The sequence below is a fragment of the Manacus candei genome, unplaced genomic scaffold, assembly GCF_025592945.1.
Source record: "Manacus candei isolate 608988 ecotype Guabito, Panama unplaced genomic scaffold, ASM2559294v1 h1tg000076l, whole genome shotgun sequence".
NCBI lineage: Eukaryota > Metazoa > Chordata > Aves > Passeriformes > Pipridae > Manacus > Manacus candei.
This window is the reverse complement of record NW_026138124.1, coordinates 6889020-6904120: the sequence shown is the minus strand read 5'-3', so window position 1 is coordinate 6904120 and position 15101 is coordinate 6889020. Positions and strand designations below refer to the sequence as shown.

Sequence of the window (15101 nt, the reverse complement as noted above, 5' to 3'; positions counted from 1 at the left end):
ACTTGTATTCGGCTGCAGGCTCTGAAGAAAGGGACTGTAAAAGCCCAAGGGGTCCAGGATCTTGGACTAGCTGGTGATAACGACGTTGAGTAATTAGAGATGAACTCCACTTCCACTCTCGTTTTTCAGATTATTACAAGCTGAGTAGAACTCGTGGGCAGGATGGCACCAGCAGCTGTGCGCTGCTCTGCTATTACTCCTTTTCCCCGTAAAGTCCAGAGGCAGAATTCATTAGACATGAGCAAATTTTGCGTATAAGAGGAAAAAGCCAAATCTAGGAGGAAAATCTGAATGAGAAATGACAAGTCTGGTGCAATGAGTCTGAAAAGCCACTCGGCACAGAAGGAATAGCCTGAAAGCAAGCCTGGTGTGAGGAGTGGGAGCGAGACGGGAGCAGGGCGGTGAAACTGGTGCTCTGAGAGCTGAGCAGAGGGAGGGGATGATTCCTGCCTCACTCTCTGCTTCTCTGCTGTGAGAAAGCCCCAGTCACAAGCACATACTGTAGCATTAGAGGATGCAATATGCTTTGCCACAGGACATCCATTTAGAAATATGTCTGAGCATCCCACTTCCAAACGGAGTTTTCGGCTCAGCCTTTCCCACCAACTGCTGACAACATATTTTCCTGCAAATCACTTGGGTTTCAGGGTGGATGGTGGTGTCTAACTACTGTAGTCAAAGGAGATGGTGGGGATGGGTCTGTGCCTTTGGCAGAGCAGGGTGTGCTGTGCAGATTCGCTGCCCACGTGTAATTTTAGGTGGTTCACTGGGAATTGCTAAATCTCTGTTCCTTTTCCTCCCCAATACGTTAAGTGCAGGCGATTTGAGAGATGCATTATAAGGAGGGGTGGACACATAAAAGGGTTTGCATTTCCTCTGTTTGCTCTCACACCACGAAATTTCCTCCGATGGTGCTGCTGCCTGCAGGCAAGGGGCTCTGCTGCCTGCACTGCCAGCGTGAATTCTCACCGAGAAAGTTTCTCCTGCCTGCTCTGGGCTGGGAGCACAACCAGCTGCCTGTTGCAGGCAGGGCGAGGAGGCAGGGAGTACTCCATACATCACGTTTTAACTACTGTGGGTGATGAGCCTACTCATCACAGCCGCGTGGGTAATTCATGAGCAGAGAGGAGGGCTGAGTTAATTGGGGGCGTTTTTCACCCAGAATAGTCTCCACAGCAGTGATGGGTGGGCGGGAGGTGCCCGGTTCCCGCTGACGCCGCTCTCCCCTCTCTCCGCACAGGGGGGTTTGCGGAGCTGCTGCTGGTGCTGCTGGGGCTGAAGGTGCCCAGTGCCCTGGGCTGCCCCACCGACTGCGTGTGCTACCCCTCCCCGATGACTGTCAGCTGCCAGGCCCACAACTTCGTCACCATCCCCGAGGGCATCCCCGAGGACAGCGAGAGGATCTTTCTCCAGAACAACCAGATCACCTTGCTGCTGCGGGGCCACTTCAGCCCCTCCATGGTCACCCTCTGGATCTACTCCAACAACATCACCTTCATTGACCCAAACACCTTTGACGGGTTCGTCAACCTGGAAGAGCTGGACCTGGGGGACAACCGCTACCTAAGGGCTTTAGCTGCAGACACTTTCCAAGGGCTGGTGAAACTCCATGCCTTGTACCTTTACAAGTGCGGGCTGAGCTCCCTCCCCAGCGGGATATTCGGTGGCCTCCACAACCTGCAATACCTTTACCTGCAAGACAACCACATTGAGTTCCTTCAGGATGATATTTTTGTTGACTTGGTTAACCTTAGCCATCTTTTTCTCCATGGAAACAAGCTCTGGAGCCTCCATCAGAACACGTTCAGGGGACTAATAAACCTGGATCGGCTGCTCATCCATCAAAATCAGCTGCAGTGGATTCACAGGCGGGCTTTTCATGACCTCCGAAGATTGACCACCCTTTTCCTGTTCAATAACAGCCTCTCGGAGCTGCAGGGGGACTGCCTGGCCCACCTGGGAGCCCTGGAGTTTCTCAGGCTGAATGGGAACCCATGGAGCTGCGACTGCAAAGCCCGTTCCCTCTGGGAATGGCTGCACAGGTTCAGAGGCTCCAGCTCCAGTGTCATCTGCGAGTCGCCCGAGCAGATGCATGGCAAGGACCTCAAGGTGCTAAGAGCAGAAGACTTTAGGAACTGTTCAGGGTCCGAGTCGCTCCATCAGATGAAAACACACACTTTCTCCACAGCGGACAGAGGAGCCTCCAAAACCCACCACCCTCACCACTCCTCCAAGGAGAAGGGGAAGGAGAGAGGGGCTGAGAACAGTTTGCACAGCAGCCAGCCCGCCGGCCCCCCCGGCTCCCGGCCGGGCTACCGCAAACCCGGCAAGAACTGCACCAGCCACAAAAGCCGTAACCGAACCTCCAAACCGGTGTCCTTGGGGCCGCGGAAAAACGGGCAGGAGGTTCCAGACTATGTGCCTGATTATCAGCACAAATTCAGCTTTGGGGTGATGCCAACGCTGTCCCCCAAGCGCAAGGGTAAGTGTACCCGGCGGACGCCCATCCGCCCCCCCAGCGGGGTCCAGCAGGCAGCCGGCTGCTCGGGGCTCAGGGCGTCGCTCCTGGTTTTTATGGTGGTGTTGGCGGCCGTCATCCGCTGAGCCCCCGGCTGCGGACAGAGCGGAGCTTGTACTGCCACCAATCTACAAAGGACCAGAGTTTCTTTTCTTCTTCTTTTTTTGTACGTGGCTAGCGTTGGCCTGGCGAAGGGAAGAACGCTGTCTCGGCTTCTGACGGTCTCTCCGCGCCCGGCCGGGCTGCCAACGCGGACTGTGCCGAACGCAGCGGGAGCGGATTAAAAAGGCATTATCACACCTTGTCACAAACAGCCTAACCGAGCACCTACAACAACAACAACAACAAAAAAAAAGCCAACCTTACAAAAAGCAGATAACAGGGACGGTAGCCAATTCGTCGGTGACAGCAACCGGACAAATGGACTGTATCCATGCTCTTGTGAAATCCTGTTCATTTGAGAGCGCTCCGAACGACCCCTCCAATTACTGAAAGGAACATAATTGCTGTAAAAACCATCACCAATTAAGCCTACACTGTTTCTCTGAAAGTGAGTGCAAGGACACTGATACCGATGTAATAAGGACATTGGTTCTCCCATGTTTTAGCCCTTTTGGCTCCAAACCCAGAGGCCAAAGTTGGCTGGGAATCTCTTAGAAGACAATCTCAAACCCCTGAATATCTCAGGCATTACAGCAGAACAGGGCTTGCCTGCTGGGCTTGGAGTAGCCAACAACCAAAGGAAAGACTGATTAGAGGTGGAATTAAACAAAAAAAAAAACAAAAACAAACCCAACACTTAAAGAAATGAGGTACCCGCAGGAGGTGTGTTTTTTGTAACCATGTTCACACATCCGAAAAAAAACCCCAACAAATGCACAGGCTCTCCCCTTTCCCCTCAATTATCCATATGTATGTCTTACAATGTTTATAAACTATATGGAAACTATATCTTCAGAACTAAGGATTGTATTGTTGAATTTATAGCAGACCAGTATATGATTTTTTTTTTTTTTGGTTTTTCTCAAGAAAACAAACCGGCAGCAGTGCCTACAGATGCTGAAAGCCATCGGGCGGGCTCAGTACGTGCGGGGGAACCACAGTGGACCAATGTTCTCAGCAATTCAGAGCACTAAACTTTGGGAGGGGGTGGGTGGGGGGTTGCGTGCGGTGCAGCAAAGTCCGTATCCAGAGAGCCAAAACTCACCCTTACACCCTAATTTGTAACCAGGGGAGAGAGAGAGAGAGAGAGATTAATTAGCCCAAATAAATAGAGCCATAGAGCTCTGTCTCTGGAGAGTGCTACAAGGCTCCGGGGAAGAAAGGGGCTATTTTGGGGCTGGAGGCAGAGAGGGGCTTCCCAGCCATGTCGGTGGCGTGAGGACCTTTATAGCTGGACTAAGGTTTTCACTGGGGCAGCAAGGAGCAGCTCCCAGGCTGGAGACAGTCCTGACAGCGTCAGGAGAGGTTTTGTTTCTTAAAAGGAACAGGTTGTATCATGGGAAGGGTCAGAGAAGGGGGAAACTACAGCTCATAGAGGACCGGTGAGAAGCACAGAGCCCAGGGCTTCTGGTCCATGGTAGGAGAGGGATATCAATGGTCCAAGAGAGCCATATGAAGGGGGTTGTGGCCCCTTCCAGGTGGAGGAGAGGGAGCAGGTCTGCCTGTTCCCCTCGTCCCAAATTACACCCTGTGGTGGAGGGATGCGTTTGCTGGTCGGGGGCACAGCAGAGCTGGCAGCTTCACTGATGGCAGCCCACAGGCTTGGAGAGGTGCTGCCCAAATTCTGCTGTCGGTGTGAATTCCCTGTCAGCGTGGATGTGTGAGACCAAACAGACACTGAAGTTAATGAAACAAGGGAAATAAAAGTGATCTTGGACAAGAAAAGGCTGCTGTTCATTTCCTAACCGTATCCCAGCATGTTTTGAGCCCGTACCTCACGTGTGGGGCTGGAAATCCCAAAGGAAGCGGCTTGTGTTTTCCATCAGACACACCACTAGCTTCAGGAAGAATGGGCCATCTTGGGAAATCCGCTCTCCTAACTGCTTTGGGGAAGGGGAGAGGGTATTGAGGGTATTTACACAGTGTCAGATCCCTTGGAGGTATCTGGAAATGAAACGGGAAACTCCTGATGGAAAAAAAAAAAAAAAAAAAAAAGAAGAAACTTCCCCAATGCACTTATGGTTACAAGCAGTTGGATGGTGGGAGGGGGAAGCTGGACAGGCATGACCTCTTCTGTCCATCTTACAAGTGAGGAAGGGCAGAGGCTTGGATGCTTCTCTTTTAAACAACCTTCTTGGGGAATAGCAAGACTAATTCTGGGAGGAGAAAGGAAGAGGTTACTTCATCAAGCCCTCTGCCTTCCAGCTCCTACTCAAACTTTTCTGTCTACAGGGCTCTAAAGCTCCACTAAAGGGATGTCCAATGCAGCCAGAACAAATAATCCGTGATCTGAAATAGCTCCCTCATGTCCTACTCTCTATAACCAATAGCAACTGAATGAGTCTGGCACTGTCCCTTAGAAGTGGAGAATGTTGTTATGTTGGTTATTTCGTTTCATACTCTGGAAATCAAAGCTCTCAGTGGGAGAATGAAGAAGAGAAGCACTTTATTAATTTTTTTTTAAGTCTGCGTGTAACTCCTGTAATATAGGAGTGAAATGTCAGCACAGGAGATGCTAATGTTTTATAAATGATTTGGGTGCAGCAGGCACGGTGGATAGTCTTTGAGATGAATTATATTAGAACAGACTACGCCTGGCTCAAAACCATAATTGTATTTTTAGTATCTTTTCCTTTAACATGTAGGAAAAATAAAGGCAACTCCATGGTGTATTACAAGCCTTGTCAATCAAGCGCTCTAACTCTCAGTGATAAAGGGGACTGTTTAAAAGCCAGAAGGGAGACATGATACACTGCTAAATAGGAGATGTCTCTTAACATGGTGTCATGGTTTAACCTGGCAGGTAGCTAAACACCACCTGACTGCAGTGGAATGGGGGAGAGAATTGGGAATAATAAGCAACATTCATGGGTTGAGATAAAGATGGTTTAACAGGACAGAAATGGAAGAAATAATTAATAACAACAATAGAATTAGAGTATACAAACCAAATGATGCACACTGCAATTGCCCACCACCTGCTGACCGATGCCCAGCCAGCTCTGACCCCAGTTTATATACTGACCATGATTCCATACAGTCTGGAACATCCCTTTGGTCAGTTGGGATCAGCTGTCCTGGCTCTGTCCCTTCCCAGATTCCTGTGCCCCACAGCATCCTCACTGGTGGGATGAGGAGCAGAAAAGTCCTTGACTCAGTGTAAACACTGCTAAGCAACAACTAAAAATTGGTGTGTTATCAACATCATTTTCATCCCAAACCCAAACCACAGCACTATACCAGGTACTAGAAAGAAAACCAACTCTAACCCAGCCCAGGACACACAAGGATTACAGGTTTCTGATATTCCTCCTGCCTTCTCCTCAGCTGCCATCCCTCCCCGCTCCCATCCTTATTCCACAACCACAGCTCTTTGAGGATAAACTAAATTTTTATGGCATGCTCTGACACTCAGCCTCAGTAACGAACTTCCCATCTGCGTGGTTCAGCTCTACCACGGCCCCTGGTTCACGCTCGTGTGTCTTTCCCCCAGTCCCTTCCTACAGCATGTCTTCATGCATTTTGAATGTTGCTCTGAGGCCTGGCAGAAATCCCCTCTTCTCCGAAGCAGCGCTCCCACAACCTCCAAGCACGCATCTCTCCAGTCGAGCAGACACAGGTATCACCGTGACTTGCCAGAGATGGTCTGAATCAGGCTGGAGACGAGCTGGAGAAATCTGGGATTTCATTAGAATTGCTCCCAGACACCAAAGGTTTTGACAGGGAAGTACCTGGGCTAAAGAGTTGAACCCCCAGGTGGCAGAAGGCACCGTGGCCGCTCTGAGGTGATGCTGGGCAGTGGTTCACGTGCTCCCATTTGTACAAACTGGATTGATGGGCTGAGGCCAACGGGATGAGGTTCAAGAAAGCCACGTGCTGGTCCTGCACTCGGGTCAAAACAATCCCATACAGCACTCCAGGCATGGGGCAGAGTGGCTGGAGCGGTGCCTGGACATGGGGGTGCTGGTTGACAGTGGCTGAACATGAGCTGGTGTGCCCAGGTGGCCAGGGGCATCCTGGCTTGTACCAGCAATGGCGTGGCAGCAGGACCAGGGCAGTGATCGTTCCCCTGGGCTCAGCACTGGTGAGGCATCTTGAATCCTGGGTTCAGTTTGGGGCCCCTCATAATGAGAAAGACATTGAGGGGCTGGAGCGTGTCCAGAGAAGGGAACAGAGCTTGGGAAGGGCCTAGAGCACAGGTGTGATGAGGAGTGCCTGAGGGAGCTGGGGGGGCTCAGCCTGGAGAAAAGAAGGCTCAGGGGACACTTTCTCACTCTCCACAACTCCCTGAAAGAAGGTTGGTCTCTTCTCCCAAGTGACAAGCAATAGAATGAGAGGAAATGGCCTCAAAGTTGCTCCAGGGGACATTTAGATTGGATATTAGGGAAAATGTCTTCACTGAAAGGGTTGTCACACCCTTGCACAGGCTGCCCAGGGCAGTGATGGAGTCACCATCCCAGGAAGGATTTAACAGATGTGTAGATGTGGCACTTGGGGACATGGTTCTGTGGTGGCCTTGGCAGTGCTGGGTTAACAGTTGGACTCAGTGATCTTACAGGTATTTTGCAACCTAAATGATTCTGTGATTCTGTAAACCTAAACCTCTACATGCTCCTATCCCAAGCTCAACCCTCAGACACGCATTGATCCCTCTCGGGGTTCAGGCAGACAGGCTGCCTGTTGCCAACATGGGCAGACACTCCCAATAGCTCCCCATGAGCTCCAAATGCTTCCCCTGGGAAATGTGTCACTTGAGCATTTATTTGCTCACTGGTTTCCCTTTCCTTTAGTGCTCTCCAGTCTGTGCTGCTCCGGCAGACAAGACGAGTCCCTCTCGCTCTGGCTGCTTTTCCCTTCTCTCCATCAGTGAGCTTCAACGCTCTGACTTTGGGCTGTTCGTGCAAATCCTTTCCATTAAAAAAAATAAACACCAGAGGACCCAGAAGAGACCCCAGACTGTGCCTCTGGAAACTCACTCCCGGCAGCAGAATCCCGTTTCCTGAGTCGGAGCCAATTTTCTCTCCTTTGTACCACTTTTCCACAGTTTCATCCCGTAATTGCTAATATGGAGCTTTTCGTACATGCTTTGAAAACAGAAACCACGCAACACTGCATCTCTTTTATCCTCCCAGGCAGGATGAAAACCAAACACCTCTTGGATACTGAGAATAAATTTTCAGTTTATCAGTCTAAACCAACACCATGAGTCCGCAGTTTCTCCTATATTCCCCATTGCTTCCCAGACCACACTTGTGTCCCCCCAGCACCAGTTCCAAATTATTTCCTTTGTCTCAGAAAGTCGCTCTGTGACACGTACCCCTCTTCAGAGGGGACAGAGCAGAACAAAAGCGTCACTTCACATTTCTTGCAGCTAAATAACACTTTTTGCAGTTCTTCAAGTTCATCCTTCCCTAAATCCCCTGTCTGTGTATTCTTTCCCTGTCTTAGCTTCAACCGCTCCTGCAGGAACACCTCCCAAGAGCCCATTTCCCATTGCACTACCAAGAGTATTTCCCTTTCCATCTCTTACTATTTCCTTGAGGTCCTGTTGGTTGGCATTATCCCCTTGTTCCCTCAGTCTTTTCCTCCCTCTTACTGCATCCAGCTCACCACTGCTTTGGTGAAACATGAGATACTGACACCAGTGCTGATGGGAACAGTGATTCCAGGGGTGCTCTTGTATTCTTGAGTTTGTGGGTTACAGATGGAAGCAAAAGCAACTATGAAAGCAGGACACAGGTGCTCACGCTTTGCAATGTGTGTTTTTGGGAAGGTGTCACACTGAAAAGCCAAAAACATCTCTACCCTCATAAAAGTAGCCCCGGGAGCAGCAACTCTCCAGAATCCCCATCCATCTCTGTCCTCCCCTTTCCCAGAGAAATATCCTTCAACAGGGAGAAGGATCAGTCACCTCAGCAATCACCTCCCTGGTTTCCACCCAAAAGCAGCCAATTTGGTGAACAAAAGTGAGCGTTATAACACCAGCCCCTCGCTAACCCAGCTCCCTGCTGTAAGGAGTTGCTCACTAAAATCCATTTTTTCCCCCACCCTGTGAATGTGGGTGAAATTCTCCCCACGCCCAGCCACTCAGCAGATGGATCTTTATATCTCTCTGCAGGCTCCTCATCTCATCCCCACCCTCATCCGCACAGCCCGAGTCCTTTCCGGAGCTGCCCTCCATCCTCTTCCTCCTTTGTGAAAACAGAATCAAAATAACTGTTTAACAAATCAGCCATTACCTTCTCTCATGTCACCAATTCCCTGCTATCATTTCGTAATTGGCCAATTTTCTCTTTTACCTTCTCTCTGCTCTGAATACGTCTCGGGGAGCTCTGATTGTGTGTTAAAATATCCTCCCTAATTCACTGCTCAATATCTCTTTCTGCTCTTCTAATTGCCCTTTTAACTTGCTTCTAATTTTTTTATAAATCTCCTAATCCTCTTCCTGCACAAGTTGTTTACATGCACTGGAGAATGTATATGTATTAGCAGATGTTCCTGGGTAAATAATGCACAAAAGAATATTACTGCTTCACACAAGCTGCAATTACTGCTTTCCTCAGAATAAGCCCTGTTTAACCCTCCTATTTAGGGCACACGCCCCTGCTCTCGCTGCACATCTCCAGGCTATTTCACTCCTGCTGCAGAACATTAACACCACCAGCTCCACCACGGCTCGCTCGCTATCTTCTGAGAGGAAAAAAAAAAAAAGAATTTAAAAAAAAAAAAAAAAAGGAAAGAAAGAATCAAATGATAAAGGGAACGGTATAGTTATGTTCCAACAAATCTCTTTTTTTTTTTTTTGTATTTTTTTTTTTTGGAAACACAGCTAGAAGAAACGAAACAAAATAGCTACACGACTCGAACACAGCGGCACTACCCCAAGTAATAAACAAATTTGATAGTCTCGGTGCTTTTGATTTATGGACAGCTTACTGCACTCCCCGCTCGCAGCGAGTTGGCTGTCACAGCCCCTGTGCCGCAGACAGGCAGAGGGTCAGGCAGGCGTTGTTTGCCATCTGCTTTGTAAAACACTTCCTAACATCACTCAAAATTTCCTTCCTCTTTTCCATTTCTCCTCTCCATTTGTTTGCGGTCTCCTCCTCGCAACACACTGCAGCACCCGCCAGATGCTCTGAATCCTGTATTTTCCAGCTAAAAGGGGATGCTAAATCATGGGTTTAAAGTTACACGTCTCATTCGGATGAAAAGAGTCGAGTTGTTTCCCAGGGAAGGCGCCCCTGGCTCCAGGCAGAAGTCAGTGGTTTGCAACCCAACCTTTGATCCTGCTCAGGGACAAAAGGCATTGCCGGTACTGGGAAGCTCTGGGAGATGGGGCTTATTTTGTACTTACAGCTGACACTTACAGAGGCACCTTGCTGCTGCCCAAGTACAAAATTGTGGTTAACAATAATGTTCTGGCCACTAGAACATCTCTGGGCATGGCATTTGTGTCTGAATCCTCTATCCTGCCAAAGCCAGGTCCTGCTACACCCTGAGAGGCTCCTGCACCCACACCCAGCATCCTGCCTGTCTGAACGTGCCTGGGGGACACGAGATTTAAAAAAACAGAGTAGGAGGAAAACCAAAATCAGATGGAAACAGTAAAAGCTCACCTCCTGCTTTTCAGGGGCTGCTTTGCCACACAGGGTCAAAAGCAAAACACTTCTATTAAAACACAAAATTGTTTCTATGACAGACTGTGGATTTCAGAGGCCGTTATGGAATAATGAAACTTGGCTATTTGTTGACTTGCCCGGGAAGATTTCCATTTCTCCCCCACATCCATACACTTTGTCTCCCAGAGAAGCAAATCCCACTCCCAGCAAGTGTTGCTATCCCTCAGAGACTAGCTTCAATTTGAGCTGCACCAGTTGATCCCCCTCCACCCTGCGGTTCCTGGGCAAGTACTGCAGCATCCCCAGCACAGGACTCTGGGCTGCACCTTCCCCAATTTGCAGCCAAGATTTAACACCTCTACTTCGAGCCTACCAGCATGACTTGGTTATTTTTTTCTCCCACAGACCTAGTGAAACTTCTCTCAGACCTGATTTCTCAATAGTGCATACAAATTGCTCTCCCTGGAAAAGGTTTTCATAGTTATTCCCTCAGACAATCCTTCTACAGCTGAAATATCCTGTAATCAAAGGTGTTGGCTCCTCACACATCTTCTCTAAGGGAGCATTTCTGCGTGTTCTGTCTCAGGAAGTGCCTTGCGTGACCTCATGTCCTCAGAATCAGCCCTGCTTAGCCCTCCTGGGAATCACAGAGTATCCATATGATTTTCAACTCATGCCTTAACCTCCTTCTGAAATACACAAATTTGTAAAATAATAATTTAAAAGGAAAAGCAGAGTGACCATTTTGGCACCAAAATGTCCTGAGAAGGACCAAATGTGCAAAATCCACTGGTGCACAGAGTCAGCTGCCTGCAGGGTCCTGCTCCACAGCCCTGTGTGCCCTGGTCCCTCAGTAGAACCACGTCACTGGAAAGACCTTACCACATTTTCAGGGCTCCATCCCTGATAAAAGGAGTCCCTGGGACACTTGTTCCTCTCCAGTTCTCACACTAATGCTTTCCTAAATGCACAGCTCAGGGAAGCAGCCTCGCAAAGAGAACAGAACATGGAGCAGCGAAACCGCATCCCTGTCACGGGAAGGTTTCTCCACTCTTTCCTGCATCTACTTAGCACGTAGAAAGCAATAGGAAACAAGAGAACACACACATATGGAGCCCCTGTTAAACCTGAACTAAATATACCACGGGTTGCTAACAGCCTGCCTCGACTCCCTGGCACTCCAGCTGGCATGGCAGGACCCCAGCCACCAGCTTCCTTGGGTGGTTGGAAGGGTTTTCTGCAGAGCAAAGATGGGAAACCTCCAAAATCCCCCTCCACGTGTGCTGCTGACACAGCACTGCCCTGAAATGTTGGTGCCAGCATCCAGATAGCAGAGAGGCACGGAGGAGTAGCCCTGCCTGACAGTGTCTCCTTCTGTGATGCTCCATCTCCCTGTGTGCCTGCAGGATCCCCTTCCCAGGTGAAGAGCAGTGCTGGGACCAGCCAAGGACATCTGCGTGAGAGAGCTGCATAACACAGAGGCTGGGGAAGCACTCGCCATCAGTTGGGTGTATCTCCAGGAAGGGAGATGGGAACTCAAGGCTGGAACAGTGAGAGAGGAGGGAAGCACTCAGGAGAGGCAGGAGCAGCAGGAAGGAGACGTGAGGCTGGAGCAGGAGCGTGCAGCCGTGTAAGGGGGAAGGTGGACATATTTGTCTCAAGAGCTGAGAAATTATTAGAGGCAATTATGTGAGCAGAGTACGTGAAAAGTAATCCCAGCTGCAGGGAGCTGGGGGGGGGAAGAAATCATGATGTGATTCAAGGGGGCCCAAGAGGAAAAGCACAAGAGCGGCGATGACCTGGTTTGCAGATGGATCCATTTCTATTTCTGCTCGGATGCCGAAGCTGAGCCTCACCCAGAGCACTCGGCTCTCCGACGGCTTGCGTGACTTCTTCCCTCGCTGGTGCAAGTGTCAGGCACATGCATGTACCACACGTCATCTGGGAATCATATTTGCCTTAACAACCTGCACAAATGCAAGTGCATACAAGAACTCACTATATTAACATGCACCCTCCCTCTTCCAGCAGAACTGTGTTTTTCAATCCAATCCTGTTCCCAGGTGTCAATATTTGGGACGCAGGCTGATCGTTTTATTTCTATTTTCTCTCTTATTTTTTATGTCTTTGGAAATAAAAGCTAATTCATTGTGCTGATCCTGATAATTCTGAGTCGTGCACTAAATGCAGCAATCCTTAAAGAGATTTTTTCCTTTCCCCCCCTGCTTTGTAACTTCCCCTAAGTTACACTGTATACAGAAAAACCAACACCAGGGAAAGAAAACAAAAAGCAGCTCCTACATCAAGGCAGATCCCAGCTCCTCAGGCTTCCAGCACATCTCAACCCAGAACTAGAGCAAAAGGGCAGATTATTTAAAGCCATTGCATGTAGGCCAATTTTCACTGCAGTTCCTTTTGGCTCTGATTTTCAGGCCCCAGTGGAGTGGTGAAGTCATGAATAAATGCAAGTAAACTGAGCTTATCCACTCTTATTTTGAGCAGTGGAGTTTACTCACCTCATGCTGCTTCAGATGGAACACCAAAAGGTAAGTTTAAAGGGAAAAAAAAGCCAGGGGGGAACGGGGGATAATCTACTGCTGCCCTTGCCTACCAGCTCAGTGAGTCCAGCACAGAGCAAGGGCAGGGCTGGGATCTGCAGACCTGCAATGATTCCTGCTCTGGATATTGAACATACACAGTTATCTCCTGGTGCTGTGGAAGGACTGGAGTTGGTCCCCTGCTGTGTGATGAGCAGGGGGAGGCTCCCCATGCTCCTGCTGAGTGGGAACTCATCCAAACAGGATTTACAGGAGGTCCTACCTAAACTACTGCACACAGAAAGCTCCACTGGAGGAGGAGAAGACACCCTCGGATGATGTTCTCCATCAGAAGGCAGTGTTTGATTGAAGAGGGCTGGATTTTGACTGCAAACAACATTACAGCTTTCCAAAATGAAAAAAAATAGAGCAAATATTTGAGAGTTTAAGAGGGTTAGCACCAGTCTCAGAGCACATCACCTGGCCAGCGGTGTCCAGTGGACAACAGGACCAACAACCCAATGCTGCTCACCTGGGATTTTCCTCAGGGGCACAGCAAGCTGGAGATGCTTTCAGAGCTGGCCAACAACACCTCTGCAAAGGTTGTGTAACAAATTAAATACACTAGATACCATATTCTGCTGGGACCACACTTGCCCCCTCACCTGGTTTGTACAAACTACAAGTTCCTCTGAGCTCTGCCCAAGAGTGGCAGAGCCTGTGTCTCCCACACAGACAGGAACTGAAGTCTACAGAGATAAATCCATTATGATTATCACATTAAGCTAAAAAAAAAAAAAAAAAGGAGGAAAAACACCCTGCAATTTTATCTCCCTGCAAGCATCCCTTCCGCTCAGCTCTGACCATAGTGGAGCGACGGCCACACTTGTCTCCTTGTGGTCTAAACAGCAGTGAGAGCCAGTTTCCTCAAAGTTAAAAGAAAATAGTAATAATGGAGTCCCCACGTTCCTGCTGTGTTTATAAAGAGATGTTTTCTTCCTGAGCTATACAGCATGGCGGGCTTAATCTGAAATTTCTTTTTAATCATAGCGGGAGTCCCAATTAACGTGTCGGGTAATCGTTCAAGTAGAACTGGAGTTTTATGGCTGCAGCAAGGCAAGGAGAGGCTCAGGATCAGGGAACCAGAGGATGGGCAGGGACCAGAAGCCCACCCAGGTGCCACTGCTGGCCTCACACCCTCCCCAAACCACAGATGGGCTGCCAGGGAACCGGGGCAGCTCCCCCCTGCAATTTTAATAGGCAAACAGGTTCCCGAGCTCCCCAAGGATCGGGGATGTAGCAGCTCCATGAAAACCCTCATGGCGAGAGCGACCACACCAGTCGCTGTAAAGCACCGAATTGCTTTTATATGCACCTTCCCAAAGGAAAAAAACCCATCACAGTCACTCCTGCTTCAATCTGCAGGCGTGTAATCCAACACATGTGCTTCCAGCGCGCAGGCGGGGAGGGGGACCTGGCACTGACCTACTTTCTTTTGTTGCTGGAAGTGCTGATCTCTATGCAGAATTCTGCGAGCAGGCAGAAGCTGTCATTAGGGTCTGGCTTCACCTCTGCCTTACACCGCTTCTTACATCACCACAACCACCAATTCCAGCCTGATTGCTCTCTATTTACACCAGTCCCGGTGACAGGACGCTCTGACCTCGCCCTACCTGCAAGCACGGAAAATTGCCGTCTGTCACGCAGCGGATTTCGGCCAGACAAGGGAGTTACCTGCAGCCTTGGCTGAACGCTATACTTACCCAGAGGAGGATGCTGCAGTCAGCACACCCTGACAGCCCAGCCCAGAGCAGCACACAGGCCACCTTACTCTACATTATTGTTATTTTTCATTCACAAGGAAGCTGGGTCCCGAGTTAGGCACCGCGCTGACCTGGAATGCAAAGCTCTTAAAATTCAAATGCATACACCCTGGGTGGATCTCATCGGGAAGTGTTATGGAAAACACAGGCACACAAGCTCTTAAAACAAGCTTCTGAACACACAGGCTTCCATCTCCAGGTATAATAGGTCTGGCATGTGCGTGATCCTCCTCCAGCTCTCCCCTGATCCCACAGTATCTCCTGTTAGGATGCTGAGCCACAGCCCTGAGGTTTGGGAGTTACAGCCTCCCTGCAGTCACTGGGGCTTGTGTAAATTGGTCTTCAGAGAAAACCAACTCCACTGCCTTATGCAAAAACACTCTTTAGTAACCTACTAAAGAGCCTCCCCAGAACCTCTCTTCCCTGTGCTCCCAGGTACCTG

The 15101-nt window shown here is 49.4% G+C and overlaps 1 protein-coding gene across 1 annotated transcript in view; it reads left to right on the top strand.

Annotated features, from left to right (window-relative positions):
* RTN4RL1 (reticulon 4 receptor like 1) overlaps nt 1-4405 on the top strand; it is a 30323-nt gene extending 25918 nt beyond the window's left edge. The window contains exon 2 of the mRNA XM_051809799.1: nt 1241-4405. Coding sequence (XP_051665759.1) covers nt 1241-2604 — 1364 coding nt within the window. The 3' untranslated portion in view covers nt 2605-4405. The remainder of the gene's footprint in view (nt 1-1240) is intronic.
* Nucleotides 4406-15101: the final 10696 nt, after the last annotated feature.